Below are 19,110 nucleotides of genomic sequence, written 5' to 3'. Positions count from 1 at the left end.
ACATTTGCCAAGCCACCCTCCAAGCCCCCTTCCCCTATCAGGGAGGTCAGGATCATTACCCTCCTTTTACAAGAGGGAAAACAACGAGGAAGGGCATTGCTCAAGGTCACACAGTGAGCCATTGACAGAGCTGGGACCAGAACACAACTCCCTTGCCTACTGGTCTCCTGCTTTTTCTCAGCCATGCTGGGAATGGAGTCCTGACTCCCAGCGTCCTGCTCTAACCCTTAGACTACACCCCCGCCCTAATGGGCCTGCCATTTGACTCCGTACATCTATATTGCTCCCTCATCTTCTCCCTCCGTCCAACCAGTTGCACGGCTTGATGACATCTCCCCTTCCTCACCTCCGGAGAATAGGGCTGTGCAGCCTAAGGATGACCCCTTCTCTGTGCACAGACCAAAAAGCACAGGCTGCCCCAGGTTGCCCCTGCTGGGGGAGGGTTTGGCACTGCCTTAGGTGTTGTGAGTGCCTCCTACTGGGATGTGCTGTGCACACTGCCACTCCGTGGATCTATCCCTGCCCAGGGTTACATTGACCCTACCTATGCTGGAGTGCAGAGGCCATAGGCTACGTGAAAGGCAGGGATCCTTGTCAGAGGGCCAATGCTCTTTCTGCACCAGCCACTGCCTGTATTTTCCCCCCTCCTTCTTCAGAACCAGGGGCTTTGGCATGAAAGCAGGCTGGAGTTCCACCAGCTGCCCCTGCAGTTAATTCCCCTCCTGAGCTCAGGATCCTCCATGGGTCCCAGCACAGTTGTCCCCCCTGCAGCCAGTTGGAGTGTCATGTGTGGAGGATTCTGAGTAGCAGGAGTGTAGCTGTCAGGTGTCCTGCAGCTCCCTACACACGCACTTTGAGGTGTATTTAGGGCCTGGGGCTCTTGCTGTTTCTCAGGGTTTGGCGTGGCTGGTGTTCAGACCTTTCCTATTCAGAGCGGTAAATTCACCCAAGTGCATACGAATGTGATGAAGAAGGGAGCATGAGCTAGAGCAGGGGTCGGCAACCTTTCAGAAGTGGTGTGCCGAGTCTTCATTGATTCACTCTAATTTAAGGTTTTGCATGCCAGTAATACATTTTAACATTTTTAGAAGGTCTCTTTTTATAAGTCTGTAATACATAACTAAATTATTGTTGTATGTAAAGTAAATAAGGTTTTTAAAATGTTTAAGAAGCTTCATTTGAAATTAAATTAAAATGCAGAGCCCCCTGGACCGGTGGCCAGGACCCAGGTAGTGTGAGTGCCACTGAAAATCAGCTCGTGTGCCGCTTTTGGCATGCGTGCCATAGGTTGCCCATCCGTGAGCTAGAGGATGGAGCAGAGGAGTAGGAATCAGGACTCCAGGGTTCCCATTTTGGTAGAGAAGTGGTATCTACTGGTTAGAGCAGAGGGGCTACAGGTTAGGACTCCTGTCCTGGGTTCTGTTCCCAGCTTTGTCACTGACTCACTGTCTGACCTTGAGCAAGTCACTGGCCTCTCTGTGCCTCGGTTTCCCCATCTGTACCATAGGGAGAACGATACTTCCCGGCCTCCAGGAGAGTGGGAGGAAGAATTCACTCATGTTTTCAAAGTGCCTTGAGAGCCTCAGATGGAAGGTGCTAGGACAGGTCAGGGAGGGCCCTGGTGTGAATCTGCAGTGATCCAGCGAGAGATGGAAGTCTGAGCATCTCACTCCATATAACAGCACATGTTGTGGCCGATCTGATGGGAATGCCTGTGCAGTGACACATTGACAGATCTGGAGAGAACATCCCTTTGTCCATCAGAGCAGATGGCTGTCCTCAGAGCAAAGTGCCCGTTCCTATGTCCCCTGCTGGGAGCAGCTTCCTTTGGGAGTGAGGGTGGCTGGGGCAAGACAGCTGTAACCCCAAACACAGGAAAGAATCCCAAACCCTAAGAGAACTGGACTGCCCGCGGCCCAACCCCTCTTCCTGCCGGATAAGGGTGAGGTCACAGCCCACAAGCCATGTGCAGAAACAGCAGGCCCAAGGGACAGAGCCTGCCAGCATCTCACTGTCAGTGAGAAATGCTCCACGGCCCCCTCCTAGAGACAGGGAGAAGGTTCCTGGCCTGCGGCCCCTAAGAAGGCACATTTAAAGGGCCAGTGCTGCAGAATTCAGCACATTGGAAGGGAACAGATTGTAGCTTCAGCTGCTCTCATTGACTCCAGATACTAGACTGCCACTAACCCGCAAAGAAACCTCTCCGGCTGGGACTGTACCTAGCAGGCTAGATTCATGCAAATAGAGTGAGTACAATCTGTACAGACAAAGCAGGAGCTGGACTCAGGGATCAGGCAAGGAAGGTGAGGAGGAGGCTGGCTAGTCCAAAGCATTGACCTTTGCCCCCCGATACCATTGCCTTTGCAGAAACAGTGGTGATAGACACAGAGAGCAGGAGGGAGAAGCCATTATGGAGGGAACAACAAAGCGACAAGATGAATGATCTGCATCAGTCCCCGACAGGAGGCACTTCAGGAGATTAGACACAAAGCGGATGGCAGGTGGTGTCACTGACCATACGGAGCTGGGGGAGGCTGGCTTGAGGTGGGGAAGGAAGGCCAGGGTAGCGTGCGTACAGGGGAGTGGGAACCTGCTGGCTCTTCAGTGGCCCCAGCCCTTGCGTGTCAGAAATCATGTAGCAAGACTCTATACAGCTCTGCTCCCTGCACCTCGGCAGGTGAGATGCTGGGAGCGTGGCAAGTGGGAAATTCTGGGATTTGTGACATGGGGTGAGCAAGGGCCTGCTCCAGTCCTCAGTTCCTGCGGGCAGTTGACTGGCCCGAGCAGAGTTCTCCTTGGTGTGCGGGGGAGACATCCAGCAGGATGAATTTCCACCAGCCAGCCCAACCTCTGCTGGAGACTGGCACAGGGCTCGCTCAGCTCCATGCTGCCAGTCCCCGAGCAGGGAAGCTTGGCAGGGTTCCCCAGACCGGCTCTGGGGTTCTGTGTCCTGGCTTTGGGAGGAGAGGGAGTGTGCTCTTTGAGATCCAAGCCTTTCTTGAGAGCTGATAGGGGGCATTCTCCTGGGCAGCAGCTGCTGGCAGGCCTTAGCAGCGCTGTGCTGGGAGGGGAGGGGAAAGGCGGGACAGTGACAACTGAGTCCACAGCCCCCTGAGCAGGAAGAATGTGGGATAGTCATTCTCGGAGAGGGGGTTTTCTGACTATAGTTTGGATAATGGAGTGTGTCGGGAGGCTTGGAGGGAGCCAGGCCCCGCCCGTTCCCCCCGCTTTGCTGGTACCGAGATGGCAGCTGTTTGGTGTGGGCAGGGTCCAACAGCTGCCCGCCATCCTGCGTTCCAGACGCGGTCACCAAAGCAGAGCTCTTCTCTCCATCCCTGCAGCCTGCAGCCTCCTCTGCTGCCTCCCAGAAACCCTGCCTCCTGTCCATCCCCAGTGCTGCAGCCAAACTCCTCTTCTCCTGTCATCTGGATCACATCCCTCCCTCCAGACGTCCCCCCAAAATGCTGTACTCAGACTATCCCCCCAGCCAGCCCCTCCATTGACTTCCCCTTCCGCACAGGGGGGGGCCTGGGCCCATTGCTGCCCCCTAGCCCACAGAAGACAAGCAGTGCCGTTCTGAGCTGTGCCAGGGATGTGGCGGCCCCCCAGGAGCTGCTGGTGTTTCCCAAGGGACTGTGGGGGGGGAAGGGGGGCTGCTCTTGTATTTTCATTGAGCTGCTGTCCCAGCGATGGGTCTATCCCCTGGCACAGGCTGGCGAGGCTCTGGGAACAGGAGGGGGGTGGAGAGGGGACCAGAAGGCTCAGGGGGTTGGGACACTGAGTAGTTCCCATATAGAGCACCAGGCCCAAGGCCCCCGCCAGGCTGGTAGCACGTGATGGATATTTGGTGACCAGGGATCCCCATGCCAAACCCCCCCATTCTTATCATTCATGGGCAGCCCCTGCAGAGAGGCCAAGGACCGGCTGGACCATAGACACTGAACCCCCATCTTCCCCTCCAGGGCAGGGCTGAGGCACATTTGCAGCGTGGCAGCGACGCTTGAGTCCTGCTGCTGCCCAGGCTGTGCCTGCTCTGGGTATACAGAGGCCCCCAGGCTCCAGTCTGTCGCCCCCCCCCGCCCCCCAGGCAGTTCTCCCCAGGCTGACTGTCGTGAGATGATTGCCAGGAGCAGCGGCTGAGCTCTGAGAAGCAGCAGCCAGCATCCAGGGTGCTTCCCCCCAACAAAGGCCCCTTTGTGCCAGTGGGTCTGGAATTCCTGCAGCCGCGGGCCTGGGAGGAGAGCGAAACCCACATCTGATGGGGAGAGCGGGCCAGAGAGCCTGCCTGCTACGGGCAGCAGCAGCTGGTAGGGCCAGGTGGGCATGGATTGCGAATCCCCCACGCCTTCCCCTCACTCAGAGGCACCCGATGGGCTGGCAAAGGGGAGGGGGGCAGGACAGACAGGAGCAGCTGGCACTGAAAACAAATGCTAGGGACCTGATGGGGAGGCCAGTCCCTAAGGGCAGGGCAGATTCTGAAGCTGCTGGCTCCAAGAGAAGAGATCCTCAGGCAGCTCCTGGCCCAGGGCCCCGTTGGAGGAAGTGGCGCAGCGACTGTGCAGGCCTAATGCTCACAGGACTGGGAAGGCCTCGGCTGCCAGTGATGGGCCCAAAGCTGAGCTAGGCTCTGGGCCAAGCTGGGCCCAGGGAGGGAGTCACTCAAGGAGAGGCACTGGTAGCCGACAGAGGGGCAAAGGGGCTGGGAAGTGGGGACCATAGGAAGGAATGGCTAAGAAACAGCCCCCTCCCCAGAGGACTCCTGACCTGAGGGTGGAGTCCCCCTTTGCCATCTGATCCCAATGCAGACTGTTGGTGAGTACAGCTTCCCCAGGGTAGACTGGGGAATCCCAGCCCATGGGAACACCCCCCTGCAATCTGGGGGAATCCTGGCCTCTGGGAGCACCCCCTTCCTCAGGCCACAGAAGGTAAGCTCCCCTTTTCTGCCATTTCCAAATCATAGCATCATAGTTCTGGAAGGGACGTCACAAGGTCCTCTAGTCCAGCCCCCTGCACTCATGGCAGGATGAAGGATTAGTAATGGCAGTAATTAAGGTTGCCAACTGTCTCATCACACAAATCCAAACACCTTTGCCCCACCACACCCTTTCCCCAAGGCCCCGCCCCTGCCCCACCCCTTCTCTGAGGTCCCGCCCCACTCAATCCACCCCCCGGTTCCTTCTGTTGCTCGCTGTCCCCCACCCTCACTGACTTTCACCAGGCTGGGGCAGGGGGCTGGGGTTTGGGAGGGGGTGTGGGCTCTGGGCTGGAGGCTGGGGCCGAGGGGTTCAGAGTGTGGGAGGGGACTGCGGGCTGAGCCTGGGGCAGGGGATTGGGATGCAGGAGGGGGTGAAGGTTGCAGGCTCTGGGAGGGAGTTTGGGTGCGGGAGGGGGCTCCCGACGGGGTCAGGGCTAAGGCAGGCTCCCTGCCTGCCCTGGCCCTGCGCCGCTCCCAGAAGCGGCTGGAATGTCCCTGTGGCCCTGGGGAGGGGCAGGGGGCTTCATGTGCTGCCTGCACCTGTCAGTGCAGCCCCCGCAAGCGCTGCCTCTGCAGCTCCCATTGGTCACAGTTCCCAGCTTCCTGCCCACTGAGTGGCTCTGACCTCTACCAACCTTCCTGCAGGGCCACACTGACCCCCCCCAGTGCTCCCTGCCCACTGACTGCCCTAGGCCACCCCATGCCTGCTACGCAGCTCTCACTGCCCCCTACTGCTGCAGTGCTCCCTGCCTGCTGAGCAGCTCCAGACACCCCATTGCACTCTGTCCGCTCAGTGGCTCCAATCACCTCCTGCCACACCTCGCTCTCCTTGCCCGCTGAGCAGCTCTGACCTCCCAGCTGCCCCACAGTGCCCCTTGCTGGCTGATCTCAGAGCAGGCTGGGCACAAATTGTCTGCCCTACACCTGCACATGGCAGTCCCCAAGGTGCAGGGGGAGGCAGGAGTGTGAATGCCACCTCTAGCTGGCAGTGGTGGCTCTGTGGTAGTGATAGCTAAGGGAGCCTGTGGGTTGAATCCATCAAGGGGTGGCTAACACCCTGGCCCCTATGCACTGGAATTGCTATGGGGTGGGGTGCAGGGCCCAGCTGGGCCTCCCTGTTGCCCCCCTTGGAACATGAGGTCCCTGGGTAAGCAGCATCCTCTGAGGTAGTGAGACGTCAGCTGGCTGCCCCCTCACCCCCCGCACCAGCCTGGCTAGCTGCTACATGGGAATGATCCACCAGTTGCTGCCCAGAAGGCCTGGTCAATGACGCTAAGCCTGGGGCACCTGTCAGCCCAATGGCAGAGGGTGCCCCACAATTGGGCCCTTTGTGTCAGTGATGAGTCCCCACAGCTGGGAGAGCAATAAAAGCCATTTCTGCTTCTGATTTTCTTCTGCTTGTCAGCTGGTCACTGTTGCTCAACTCCCAGCCCCCACTGTCCCATCCCCCCCCCCCCCGCTTGCCAATGGGGCCCAGCTGAGAGGCCCCTTTGAGCCTTGTACAGAGACAGCATGGCCAGCGTGCGGAGACAATGAGCTGCACAGGGGGGTTGGGGGGTTCTAGGCCAGTGCCGCCCCTTACATGATGTGACGAAGTGGGACTGTTCTTAATGTTTCCTCTGAATAGTGTGGGGGTGCCTCAGTTTCCCCTATGCAGTTCTTAAGTATCTAGGTGGTGGGGTAAGGGTGTATGATCATTGCAGAGCCCTAGAGGGCAGGTGTGTGCAGGGGTCTGGACATAGAGAATGGCCGACACCCTGTTTCCTGGCAACTGATGGCCTGGCCCTTCCCCTCTGCAAGGTGAGAGCTAAAGGGTTGGAGAACAAAGGGATCAGGTGACCTCCTGGCCTGGGAAAGGGGAAAGCCCAGAGGAGGAGAGGCTGGAGGATGAGTCAGTTGGGAGCTGGCTGGGGATGAGGAGTGAAGTGCAGACATGGTTGTCTGGCTCACTGCCCCCCAAATTGGACCCGGCTGAGGGGTCCTGTTCTCTGTACCTACAAGCTCTGTTTTAGACCATGTTCCTGTCATCTAATAAACCTTCTGTTTTACTGGCTGGCTGAAAGTCACATCTGACTGCGGAGTTGGGGTGCAGGACCCTCTGGCTTCCCCAGGACCCCGCCAAGACAGACTCGCTGTGGGAAGCGCACGGAGAGCAGAGGATGCTGAATGCTCCAAGGTCAGACCCAGGAAGGTGGAAGCCGTGTGAGCTTCTTGCCCTGCAGACAGTCTGCTCACAGAGAGGAGACTTCACCAGAGTCCTGACTGGCTTCATGGGGAGCAGTTCCAGAGCATTGCCCAGGGACTCCGGTGACACACACACGCACAGGGAGCTCAGCCAGTCAGGCAGCTGCCCTTCAGGCAAAGGGAACCTTCCTGGAGGTGCTTAGCTCCAAGCGGTGAGGAAAGCTGGGGGGGAGTGGGGGGGGGGGGGCGGGGAGCAGAGGAGCGGGGGATGGAGGAAGCTGTGGCCAGGACACACTTTTCTCAGGCTGTGCCTCCCAGCACAGCACACAAGAGCTTGCAGCTCGCTCAGTGAACAGACCCCACCAAGCTGTGTGCACTATTCCGGCACAACTTGAATATCAGGAGTGGGGAGCCCAAGGGACAGCAGCCCCTGCTTGAATATCGGGAGTGGGGAGCCCAAGGGACAGCAGCCCCTGCAAGTGCTCTTAGCTCCTTTCCCAAGCGCTAACCTCACTCACACTCAGTGAGGGTTGCTCCAAGGAGGGCTGGGCCAGGACTCCCTATCTGGGTACGAGCAGCCATTCCACCAGCAGAAGCCAAGCACGGACTCTGCTTTGAGCAATACAGGCTAAGGACCTCCTCCCCATCTCCTTCCTTTGTGAGGATTGCCTGGAAGCTCTTTGCATCCAGCTGTGACCTGCGCCATCTCAAAGGAAGTAGCAGCATTCTCTGGCCTCCCAAAATCCCTACCTAGGGTCAAGTGCCGTGCCTTGTGTGGTCTCCTTTCCAGGGCCAGAGCCCCAGAGCTGCAGGCCTGTCTCCACTCCATTCCCTCCCTCTGCATGTTTAACCCTATGCTGTCTGAGCATTCCCCTCCCCCCCTGCCCCCCCACGTAAGCACAATGGATGGAAATGCCAAGAGAAGCTGAAGGAACAGCCCCTTGTCACAAAACATATGGGTGCTCTGTGATGTGCCTGGTAGCCCTGGGCTATATGAGGGCTTTTTCAGGTGGCCAGGCTGTTTGAACCCAGAGAAGCTGTGCAATGTCTATTTAATAGGGGGCTATTGCCAACCCTGGCCCACATTAGCTCTCCAGGGATGTGCCCCCCCCACCCCGGGCTCAGACTTGCACGTGGCAAGCACGGACTTTTTTTGTGCTGACAAATGCCAGGAATAAACAGTTGTTGTAGCTGTATTGGGCCCGGGATAGGAGCGAGACAAGGTGGGTGAGGTCATAGCTTTTAGTGGAACAACTTCTGGTGCTGAGAGAGACACGCTTGTCTCTTCCACCAACAGACGTTGTTCCACTAAAAGATATGACCTCACCTACCTTGTCTCTCAGGAATAAACAGTGACCGCCACACTGACACACACAGAGTATGCAGAAATGGCCCGCAGCCCAGCCTCTTCCTAGTCCAGGGCGCCAGCTGCTTCAGGGGAAATGGTGAATCCTGCTTTATGTTCCCTTAGCCAGCTCTGCAGCCCCCTGCTATTCCAGCCTGGGACCTCCCCCCCCCCCGCCCACAGTTCTGCCAACATCCCTCACCCCTGGCCTGCAGCCCTCTCGGTTATTCCTGCTTGAGGTCTCTGTGGGGTGGACAATCCAACACGTGTTACCCAGACACTGACGGTCACTTCAGCCACACAGCAGGCTGGCTCCCTGGAGGTGAATGGCATCCAGGACGTGGTGGGACGTTGACCCAGACATCTAAATGGAAACATGCATGGAGCCTGGCTTTCAATTCATGGGCTGTTGGCCCAGTGGGCTTATCCGGGTAGGAAGCTTGGTTTGGTTCCCAACCCCCCGAAGAAATGCTGCAGCGACTCAGCAGGCTCCCCAGGGCACTCGCTCAAGAGCTGCTGCGTTTCCCCTCCAGTGACTCCCGTAGGTGAGAAATGACTGCACCGGATGGCGGCTGGGCTGGGCTCCCAGCACAGGAGGGTGGTGCTGCCCAGCCAGCCTGACTCGCCAGATGCTTCCCGGTCTCCCAAACCCAGAGCCCCTCTGCTGACTACAACACGGGCTCCTTCCAGGCGTGGAGCCAGCAGCACCATTCGGCTGGAGCACGGCCCGCTGGCACTTGAGGACTTTGCCAGGCGGGCTGTGGAGAGGAGCTGTACTTCCCCCTAGTGAGTGCCTGGCAGAAATACCACAGGAAATTATACCCAGGGCATAGGGCAGACAGTGCTTCAGGGCAGGGACCTAGCTAACTACCCTTCTAATGCGACAGCAGGCCTGCAGCCTCACCCCATCTCACCCTCACACACAGGGGACAGCAGGGCACAAAGCTGAAACCCAGTAGAGTTACTTCACCCCCAGAAATGCCATCTGTGGCCCTAGTCCCTACCAATAGAGCCCTCTAGGGCAGATGCTGGGTTTCCCCTCAGCAGCTGTGGCCAGGGCTTGCGGATTCCTTCCAGCCCAGCCCTGCCTTGGTCCACAGAGCTTCCTGGGGGAACAAGACTGCCCCCCCCAGTTTGGGGCCAGGGGAAAGAAGGCTAATGGCCCCTTAGGCCCCAGCTCCCTCCTGTTACTCCCACAGACAGCACTGCCCCTCTGCGTGTGCCCAAGAGGCGGTAGCTGTACCTTCCCACGCAACCTGGAAAGCAGGATCTCCTTGCAACTCAGGCTCCATTCAGCCTCTCCTTGACACAGCTGCGTGTCTCATCCCTGCGGCAGCTGGGCCCACTCAGAACACTGCACCACTGGCCCAGTCCCCTGCCCCAAACCCTAGTTCAGCCTCCACTGCAGTTCAGCAGAGATGGGTCGGGGGCGCTTTCTGACAGCACCCACGATGCTGTGGCACAATGGGCAGGGAGGGAGCAGTGCCACCCCCCTACTGTCCCAGGGCTAATGCCCATGTTCTATCCCCAGACACTGTTGGGGAGGGACAGACTCTTTGCTCTGCTCCAGTGCAGATGGGGGCTACTCCCCTACTCGACCCAGCAGCCCAGGCTGTGCACAGGGCCTGGCTGTAGATCCGTGCCCCTGCGAGAGTTTTATGCCCCCAGTCACACACTGCAGAGGCTGCGTTTGTACAGATCTCTATTTATTATCCAGGCTACGTGGTGAGCAGGGGCTGGGGAGGCAGCTCTGCCAGCCGAGCAGAAGTGGTTATTTCCACAGCCATATCCTGCAGAGATGCATAGGCAAGGGGTGGGGTGGAGGGCCAAGCGCTCGTGCTGCTGCCCACACCCCTGCCTCAGGGCAGGGGCTTTGGACAGAGCCCCGGCTAGGGCCACCCCACTGCAGTAGCAGCACAGGGGACATGAAGTAAGGGGGCAAGAAAGGAACTCACCCCTGGGGGAGGGAATCACAGCCCTGTTCCTGTCAAGACGCGCGGGGGGTGGTACAGGGGAGAGAAAACCCTAAACTTCTCTCTAGGGCAGATATAGGGCATGCTGCCCCCTTAAACAACAGCAGGGGGCAGAAGAGTGACATTCACCACAAACTTCTTGCACTCAGCAACCCTGGGTTGAAGAGCGAGGGCTTGTCTACACTTCCACTTTTGTCGGTGGAACGTACGTCATTCAGGGGTGTGAAGAAACACCCACACACTCCTACACGACATACGTTACACCAGCAGAAGTGCCGGTGTGCACAGCGCTATGTTGGCAGGACAGCTTCTCCTGCTGCCATAGCTACTGGCGCTCGCGGGGGTGGTTTTATTATGCGGACGGGAGAGCTCTCTCCTGTCGGCATAGAGCGGCTACACGAGAGATCTTACAGCAGTGCTGCCGGAAGCTCTCTAGTGTAGACATGGTCTAAGGCTCAGACCAGCTGAAGAGACTAGCCCAAGGCCACACGAGTCAGTGACAGGTGGGCTAGGACCCAGGAGTCCTGACCCACGAGGGGGCTTTATACTTTGGTCATGGCCATGTTTAGAAGGTGCTCAGGCACAATGGTGATAAGCATGTAAGTGCTTAGAACAGCTCGGCTGCCAGGAGTCCTGACTCCCAGCTCCTTCCTCCAACCCCTAAATCAAACTCCACTCCCAGAGCCAGGAACAGGACCCAGGAGTCCTACTGCCTGGTTCTGAACCACTAGATCTCTCCCCTCCTCTCAAGTGCCCCTTCTTGGTTTTAACCAGAGGCAACCCCCATGCTGGCTGCCGCTCAGCCCAGCCCCTAGCAAAGACGCAGGGTTGCGATTGCCAGTGCTGAGACCTGGGGGGATTCACTCACAAAGTCAAACTGGCACCAATGCCAGTGTGGGCCAGAGCAGCCCCCCAGGAAGTGACACAGATCCCACGCCCTCCCCATGGGGGCCAGGTACTCTGCACCTTGCAGTCAAGTTCCATCCCTTACTGGCGCCTCGCTACATGCAGCTAGAGTTGCTGGTCTGAAGACCATGTGCAATGACTCAACATGCAGCATACCCCATTATGTCCTCTCCCACCTCCTCCTATTGCAGAGTACAAGCCATGCCCACAATCAGGAATGAGCTAGAGAGGCTTGGCCACTGGGACTGTTACAAATTGAAACAGTGAACTTGTTATGGGTTGAGTTAAAACTTCTAACTGATGTATGAATAAGTCCCTCAATTAAGTCCATCATAAGAGACAGCTCAGGGGTCACACCTGAAACAAAACCTAATAATCTGCCCAGAAACTAGCACCTAGTGGGCAGATGGTACAACTGGGTATGGTCAGCAGGTGTGCACGTGTGTGTAGGGGGAATAACACAAACTGTGTGGCAGACTCTGAATGAGAGAGACAGGCAGAAGGAAAAGCACGGTGGCTGACCCCGGAAGAAACCGGGGGAGAGGTTTTTGGGTTGGGGTGCAGGTGAAAAGATAAATCTTGGTGCTGTGAACCAAAGAAACTGGTTCCTGCTATTCAATTCACTCTGCCTTCACAGACACAGGACTTTGTACGTTCTTTGTAAATAAACAAAACTACATCAAAGAGAGATCAGCCTATCACCAATTTCTACTCCCAGCTGGAACACCCACAGGGCCCCAAACTTTGACTAGCTGCTTGGGTTGAAAAGGGGCAACATGACGCTGGAGTGCGTCCTGCTGGGAGGTGGGGTGAGGGCCATGGGCTCAGTGTGGGATGGTGAGGGAGAGGGATAGAGAGGCAAGGAGCAGGGGTGATGACGGGACGTTATGTGTCTGTAAATCCGAGGGGGAGGCACTATGGGGTGTCCCAGCCCATCGGGGTGTTTCAGCCGGCATGGTCTGTCTCTGCTCCTAGCCACACATCGTCAGCAGCAACCACTGTGGGGAGAGGAAAGAGTGAACGGGCTGGAGGGGAAAGGGAGCCACAAACCGCTGCCCCCCCAGACTGCAACAGAGGGGGGTCCAAAGCCTGGGCTTCCACCTGGACTGAGCCACCAGTAGGGGGACAGTGAACGAACACTGGGGCTAGGGTTGGAGGGGCAGGGGCTACAGTAACTATCCTCCCCCAGCCCACTAGCTTGGTCCACAACTCAGTCAGAGTTAAAGCCTTGGTTGTTCTGTTTCAGGGGATCAGATGGTCACCAGGGCTGGGCACATCCCTAGATACAGAGGATGGGGGTGGTGAGGAAACCAGGCCCTAGGCAGGATCTGTTCCTCTTGGGGATTTCACTGAGCTGGGAATGCTGCCCAGCAGCCAGCGCAGCTGCAGAGAGCTGGCTGAGGGAGGATGTGGACGGGAGGGGTCTGCCATTCCCCTCCCCTCCATTTTTTGGGTGAGGACTCTCGTTCCCTCCACTACCCCAGCAGTCCGGAGGGCTCCCCCTTCTCCAGATCCCCCTTACGCCCCAGGATCCACCCAGCTTCCCCAGCTCCACCGGAGAGCTCCCTTTGCCCTCTGGCTGCCCAGGGCTCGCTCTCACCTCGGTCAGGTTCATCACTGCTGTGCCGGTGCCTTCGGCGTCCATGCTGCGGAAGAATCCTGCAGGGGGCAGAAGGAGCGAGAGCTGCTCAGGGGGCAGCTGCCACAAGCTTCTCAGCCACGAATCCTCCCCTGAATGCCCAGCCCCGGGTTAGCAGCTGTGCAGTCATGTGGTATGGTGTGGGAGCCACTGATTATGGGCAATTTCAGTATGTCACAGCTGCACCTCAATACTGACAGCCAGCCCATACTTGATACCAGCCCAGCCCAGCTCTGCAAGCTAAGCAGGGTCAGGCTGAATCAGGAATTGGATGGGAGACCTCCCTGAAAACCCAGGGTGCACTTTGTGACAAAGTGGGAATATTTTTATGAGTCCTGTTTATGCCTCAGTTTCCCCTTTATGTTGCATTGTAACCCAGTGGGTGCAAAAAGGACTCTCAGAGCAGGCTAAGAGCAGGTCTACACTTAAAATGCTGCATTGGCATAGCTGTAGTGCTTAAGTGACGGGGATTAGTTCCCAGGTCAATGGAGCATCTAAGACAATGGCAAATCCACTCACTGGGACATTGACATCTATCAGCCAACCACGCAGAGGGAGGGAGGAAGTGTGTTCCCCCCACCCCCCCGCCCAGAGCAGGACTGGAGAGATGGGAGGATAAGAGTTGGCTGCTGGAAGGAGTCAGAGCTCTCACCTGGACAGAGCTTGAACAAAGGGGTTCACTCCAGCTTGGCTGGGCTAACCAGAATGGACTATGCTTTAACCCTCAGCTCTCTAGGCTACCCCCAGGACTTCCTCTGCTGTGCTCCTGTGGACTAATAAACTGTTTTGACCATGCTGTCTGTGTGTCAATGCAAATGCTTGGTGGGGCGCACTCAACCCTGACAAGTGTACAAGTCTATGCCAGGAGTCTATCACCGCTGGACTTGCTGATCAGAGATCACTGGGTGAAGCAGGAGTGCTGAAGACCCAGAGGTCCAGTCTAAGGAGGCAGTGAGGCCCCATGGCTTCCCTGGGGAGGAAGAGTGAGACCCCTGGGGGGCTGGGCACATTGAAGGGGCTCCTCCTAGAGACTGTTCCAAAGTTGGTGGTGTAGCATCAGTCCTGCGGATCCGTGACAGCAAGTCAGTCCTAATGCCTAGTAGCATCCTCAGCGGGGCTCTGCTGCTGGGGGTGATGTCAGTGACTCAGCAGGGGGCGCTCTGACTCCATCAGCCCCACTAGGGGAAATGCTTTCTTTCAGATGAAGCTTAAAATCAAGGTTTTCCTCCAGGCTCCAGTGTGAACAGGGATGTTAACCCACCCACAGCCCAGGCAAAGCCACTTGGCTTCCCTGATCTACCAGTTTCGGTCGCAGGCAGGATTTCCTCTGCACCTCCTGCCTGGCGAGTGCTGGGTGCAGCTGTGCTCGACAGATGACACTTACTGAACATGGCCTCCAGCTTGACCAGGCAGCAGACGAAGTTATCGAAGTCCACGCCCACGTCTGCATCGGCATAGCGTGCTACCACAACCTGGTGCAGCTTGTTATTCAGCTTGAAGCCTGGAGGGCAGAGATGGGGGAAGCCGTTAGTCCCCCGGGGAGCGTGGGATGGGCTATAAAAAGAGGGCCCCATACCCTTTGGGTTTCAGCAACAGCTGGGAGTTGGAAACAGAATCCAGCCCATCCTGGAATAAGAGGCCAATGGGCTGGGGGACACTAGCCCTCTGTTTACAGCTCTCTCCCACAATCTGTAGCCGGGACACTTAGCCCACTTGATCCCCTGGATTCCCTTCTGCCAGGAAGCCAGCCCCACAATGGAGTGGCTGGAGGTTGGGCCCGCCCTGCCTGGATCCCAGACTCATCTGGTCTCAAGGCACTCAGACTAGCATTGCTGTGACCGCACGATTACGGACAGTACCCCCAGTGCAGAGCAGTCAGCAGACTCCGGGCACTGGGTACAGGGAAGCCAGAACAGATCTCAGGTGTGACCCTAATGCCATGGCTGGCGGACTCTGAGCTGATGGCACCAGGGGGGTATCGGGCTTGATCCAGCTGCAAGGGACTTTCATCCAGGGTCCAAGATCAACATATCCGCCTACCCCTGCCCAGGGCCCTTCCCCCATCCCCTCCTGATTTACCAGCTGATTCCAGAGCCATGCGCATCTCATAGGAGCTCATGGTGCCTGACGAGTCCAAGTCATGGTTGCGGAAGATTGTCTGCAATGACACAATGGGGAAGTGAAGACCAGGCTGGCACTTCCTTCCCCCCACCCCATACCCCAGCACGGAGGAGTGTGTCTCGCTCCAGCGCTCCACAAGTCACCCCCTTACCAGCCAGCTTCGGATCTTGTTCCACAGGATCTGGAATTCCACAAGGCCAAGGCGGGCGCTGCCATCTTTCTGGGGAGCAGAGTCAAGGAGAAAGTGACCAGCCAAGGGTCTGTAACCCTGAGTGCAGGGAGGGGCAGGAAGAGGTTGGGAAGGGCAGAAGCCCTGGCCACTTGTGTTCATTCAAGATCCCAGGAAACTTTTGGCAAGAACAGGGCTTTTAGCCAGGCCAAATTCTAACCTGCTCAGTTCCATTTGGCCCCTCTCTCTCCCCTGCTGCATGAACTGGGCACAGGATCCCCTCACGCTGCTATGCTGTGCAGCAGTTAAACAGCTGTTGTGCCCCACCCCAGAGGTGGCTGTGTTTCTGTGACACTGTGTACACACAATTTGTGAAGCGCTCTGGGATCAGAGTGGCTTTAAGAGCTGGGCTGGCATGTGCTCCCATCCATCTTGGGGTGCAGTGGATGCGGGGCTGTGGTGGTGTTTACTTCTTGCTCCCCAGTGACCATGACTCCCTGGCACTGCCCTAGCGACTCTCAGTGTGAGCCGGGAGCACAGACCAGTGGCTGTCGATTCCCACCTCCAACCCCAGCAGTCAGACAGAACAAGGGGAGGGGGGAATGCTCTGCTCCACTGAAGGCGCCTGGGTGAGAACCTGGTATACCCTCACTCAGTACCCCTTGGGGACAGGGATCTCCCTGAAGTCTGCCCCTAGCCCAGAGATGGAGCAAGTCACTGCTGGGCAGCAAAGGGTCCCAAGCCTGGTGTGTGAGATATACTAATAGAGGGAACTGAGCGGCGGGATGCTTCCTCTCGCAAATGGGGAGGCAGAAGAGAAACTAAGAGTGTGGCCAGGCTCTGGGCTGAAGCAGGCACAGCTCCCTGGGCAGCGGGCATGGAGAGGAAGTGAAAGCTTGTTCCAGAAAGCCTGCTGCTCCAGCCTGCACCCTGGCCAACGGGGGTCAGAGGCATTGGAGCAAGGGCCCACGGTGCTGCTGCAGCCGGGATCTAACTTCCCCCCAAGAAATGAGCATGGGCGAGGGGTACAGAGTAGACATCTGGGGAGCCATGCTGGGCTGGACCTCTATTGAAACTACCAAACCCACCCGCCACCCCCACCTCGGGAAAAGGGGTCTCTGCCAGAAGGGTGGGTCCCCATAGGAGAGGCTCTCCCTCCCCGCAGCACGCAGCGGGATACGTCCATCAGGTTGACCATGTTGCGGCAGGACTCCATACTGAACCCGTCCGTCTTCAGGTCTTTGTCTGGGTGTGGGGGAAGGAGACGCTGTTATTGGGAGAATGAGTCACAGAGCAGGGGAGCGAGTGAGCGAGAGCGTCCGGGATGGGGGAGAGACCGGGGGCAGCACTTACGTCTGGTGATGACTCTGTTCAGAATAGTCTTGAGCTCGAAGACGCTGATTTCCATGTCCTGGTGGGAGGGCAGAGGATTAGCGGTGACCCATTCACTCCACTCAGCTGGGCACCTGCCCCAGACTCGCTCACACACCAGGGTGGTGGGTTTCCCTGGTGCCAGGCGTGGTTCAGGCAGCGCCTGGGCCCCTCTCTGACCCCGTCACATCACCCCCAAGCAGGGATTTTCTCCCTCCCCCCAAGTGCTGCGTGATGGCCCGTGTCTGCTCTATGCTGTCAGTGAAGAAGACCTGCTGGTTTGCAGCACCTCACTGCTGGCCAAGGAAACCAGGTTATAGGTTATAAGCCAGTCTTGCGGCCAAGACCCCCGCCACAGCTCCACTGAGGCAGCAGGAGGTACGAAGTGGGAGCAGGAAAAAAGACTTAGGAGCATTGGTAAGCAGGACTTCCCTACCCGCAGCTTGTGGGGCCTCCATGGGAAGCTGCAGTGGGTATGGGGGCAGGCTCTTGCCCTCTAATAAAGTGGGGCATAAACGCTCAGGCCCAGTCCTTATGGAGCCGGGTTGCGCCTGACACCCAGAGGGGAGGAGGGACTGAGCCACTGAGTGATGGGGCCCCCACCTGGGTACAGAGCGTCCCAGCCTTGCTGCAGTGAGGGTCGCGCCTCTTACACCCCTGAGATTGACGTCCACACCCCTGCTGCGGAGCCTGGGGGCTGTTCAGGACAGGGAGCGTCTCAGCCGTGCGCGCTCAGCGCCCAGCACCACAGGGCCTGATCCTGACGAGGATAGACAACAACGGCCACCCCCCAATTTCTGATTCACAGAACGCTCCCAGCCTGCTGCTGGCGCAAAGGGCACCGGAGGGGTGTGGGGGCATGAACAGAGCCCAGAGCGGCAGCACCCACCTCTCCTGCAAGCTGCTGGAACATGTTCCTGAAAGAGCTGTCCACGTCGTCCTCCGAGATCTCTTCCTGGGGCGACGCAAACCAGGGGCAGGTTATTAAACAAGCTCTGGAGTTTCCCCTCCCACTAAAGCTGAGCTGCCATCGCACCTAGGCTCCTACTGAAAAGGACCAGCAGGGGGAGCTCTCTGCACCCCTCCTCCAGCTGCCCTTCAGCTCCCCACCCGTTCTCTACTGTCACCTGCCCTCCTCCCTCAATCGCGCCCCCTTCTGCGCCCCTCAGCCTAGTTGGTCCTCTGGCCGAGGGGCCATTTCAAACTAGCACTGGGCACATGAATGCAGCCAGCCCCCAGCTGGAACTCTTTCCCCCCATGCACCACTGTGCTGCCCTGCACCCCCATAGGCTCAGCAGGCTGAGCAGGGATGGTGTCACTAGCTTGGGTTTGGTGGCCTCTTACCTCATCCGGCAGATCCGCGGTGATCTCCTCATCTAGCTCCCTGGGGACACAAAGGGAGACACAGTGATGGAGGGGGCAGCATGCCAGCTGGGAGGGGAGCGGAGCGGAGTCCTGATAGGCGTGGAGAGCTGTGGGGGCAGTGAGCATGGCGTACCCCCTAGCGTGGCTAGATCAGACGGGCCAGGAGGTTTGGGGAGAGAAACCCTAGTTCTGAGACCCCTGGAGAGAAGGGCCCAAGGAACATGCCCTGGGGACCCTGTCCTACCCCTGATCTGGGGGGAAACAGACACCCAGGGGATACAAAGCACTGAGACACGTGGCAACACAGACATGGAGTGATGGGCAGGGAAGAGTCAGGCCTCTCCCCTGCAATTGTGTGGGGCTCCGATCCCAATGCCCAAACCTGGGGGGGACTGCCTTCCCCCACCCCTATGTCAGTATGTTCTGGAGAAGCCTCCCACTCAGCCAGATCTGCCCAGGGACCACCCGAGCCATGCCAGGCATGAGCTGGGCTATCGTGTCCCCACAGCCTGAGCTGAGACCCGGCCGCTTATCTCACATATGGACTCACTCTGTGTCTGACTGCTTTTCAGTGAAGACGCGCAGGACAAAGTCGGACTCCTTGTGCGGCTCGAAGGTGGAGGGCACAATGAGGTACTCGCCCGGGGGCAGCCGGATTTTGTTGCTAACCTCCCGGAGGTTGATGAAGGTCTCTGAGCGTGCCCGGGACTGGTTCCGCAGGAAGAACTCCTTCTTCAGGTGCACGTTCTGGCAGCCCCGGGCCTGGGGACCAGACACACCCATGGGTAACAGCCCTGCCATGGGCAGGGAGGACTTGCCCAGGGCACGAGGCACCAGACACATTAGATTATCAGCACAGCTGCGGACTCATGGCTCTCGGGTGGAGGGTACCCATCAAACCTACCCACCCCGGACAGACCATCTCCAGGAAGTTGTTAGACTAGCCCGGCCCAGCTAATCCAGTATCTGGTCTCTCACCACTGACCAATGCAGCAGCTTCTGGAGGCAAGGAGATAGCCCCTGCCCCATGTGCGCGCGCACGCACACACTGCAGTGAGCGAT

At 58.0% G+C, this 19,110-nt stretch overlaps 1 protein-coding gene across 2 annotated transcripts in view; it reads right to left on the bottom strand.

Moving 5' to 3' along the window:
- Positions 1–10,193: 10,193 nt before the first annotated feature.
- The window catches only part of CAPN11 (calpain 11), a 29,911-nt gene continuing 20,994 nt past the window's right edge, over positions 10,194–19,110 (bottom strand). For both annotated transcript variants that reach the window (XM_027833835.3, XM_027833836.3), the window contains exons 13-22: positions 18,599–18,810; positions 18,028–18,067; positions 17,573–17,638; positions 16,666–16,723; positions 16,493–16,557; positions 15,295–15,363; positions 15,102–15,180; positions 14,407–14,523; positions 12,984–13,042; positions 10,194–12,381 (exon numbers count right to left, since the gene is read on the bottom strand). In XM_027833835.3, coding sequence (XP_027689636.2) covers positions 12,355–12,381; positions 12,984–13,042; positions 14,407–14,523; positions 15,102–15,180; positions 15,295–15,363; positions 16,493–16,557; positions 16,666–16,723; positions 17,573–17,638; positions 18,028–18,067; positions 18,599–18,810 — 792 coding nt within the window. In that variant the 3' untranslated portion in view covers positions 10,194–12,354. The remainder of the gene's footprint in view (positions 12,382–12,983; positions 13,043–14,406; positions 14,524–15,101; positions 15,181–15,294; positions 15,364–16,492; positions 16,558–16,665; positions 16,724–17,572; positions 17,639–18,027; positions 18,068–18,598; positions 18,811–19,110) is intronic.

Source organism: Chelonia mydas, chromosome 3 (assembly GCF_015237465.2).
Source record: "Chelonia mydas isolate rCheMyd1 chromosome 3, rCheMyd1.pri.v2, whole genome shotgun sequence".
NCBI classification, from domain to species: domain Eukaryota; kingdom Metazoa; phylum Chordata; order Testudines; family Cheloniidae; genus Chelonia; species Chelonia mydas.
The sequence above is the reverse complement of the archived record's forward strand: the minus strand, read 5'-3'. Positions and strand labels throughout refer to the sequence as shown.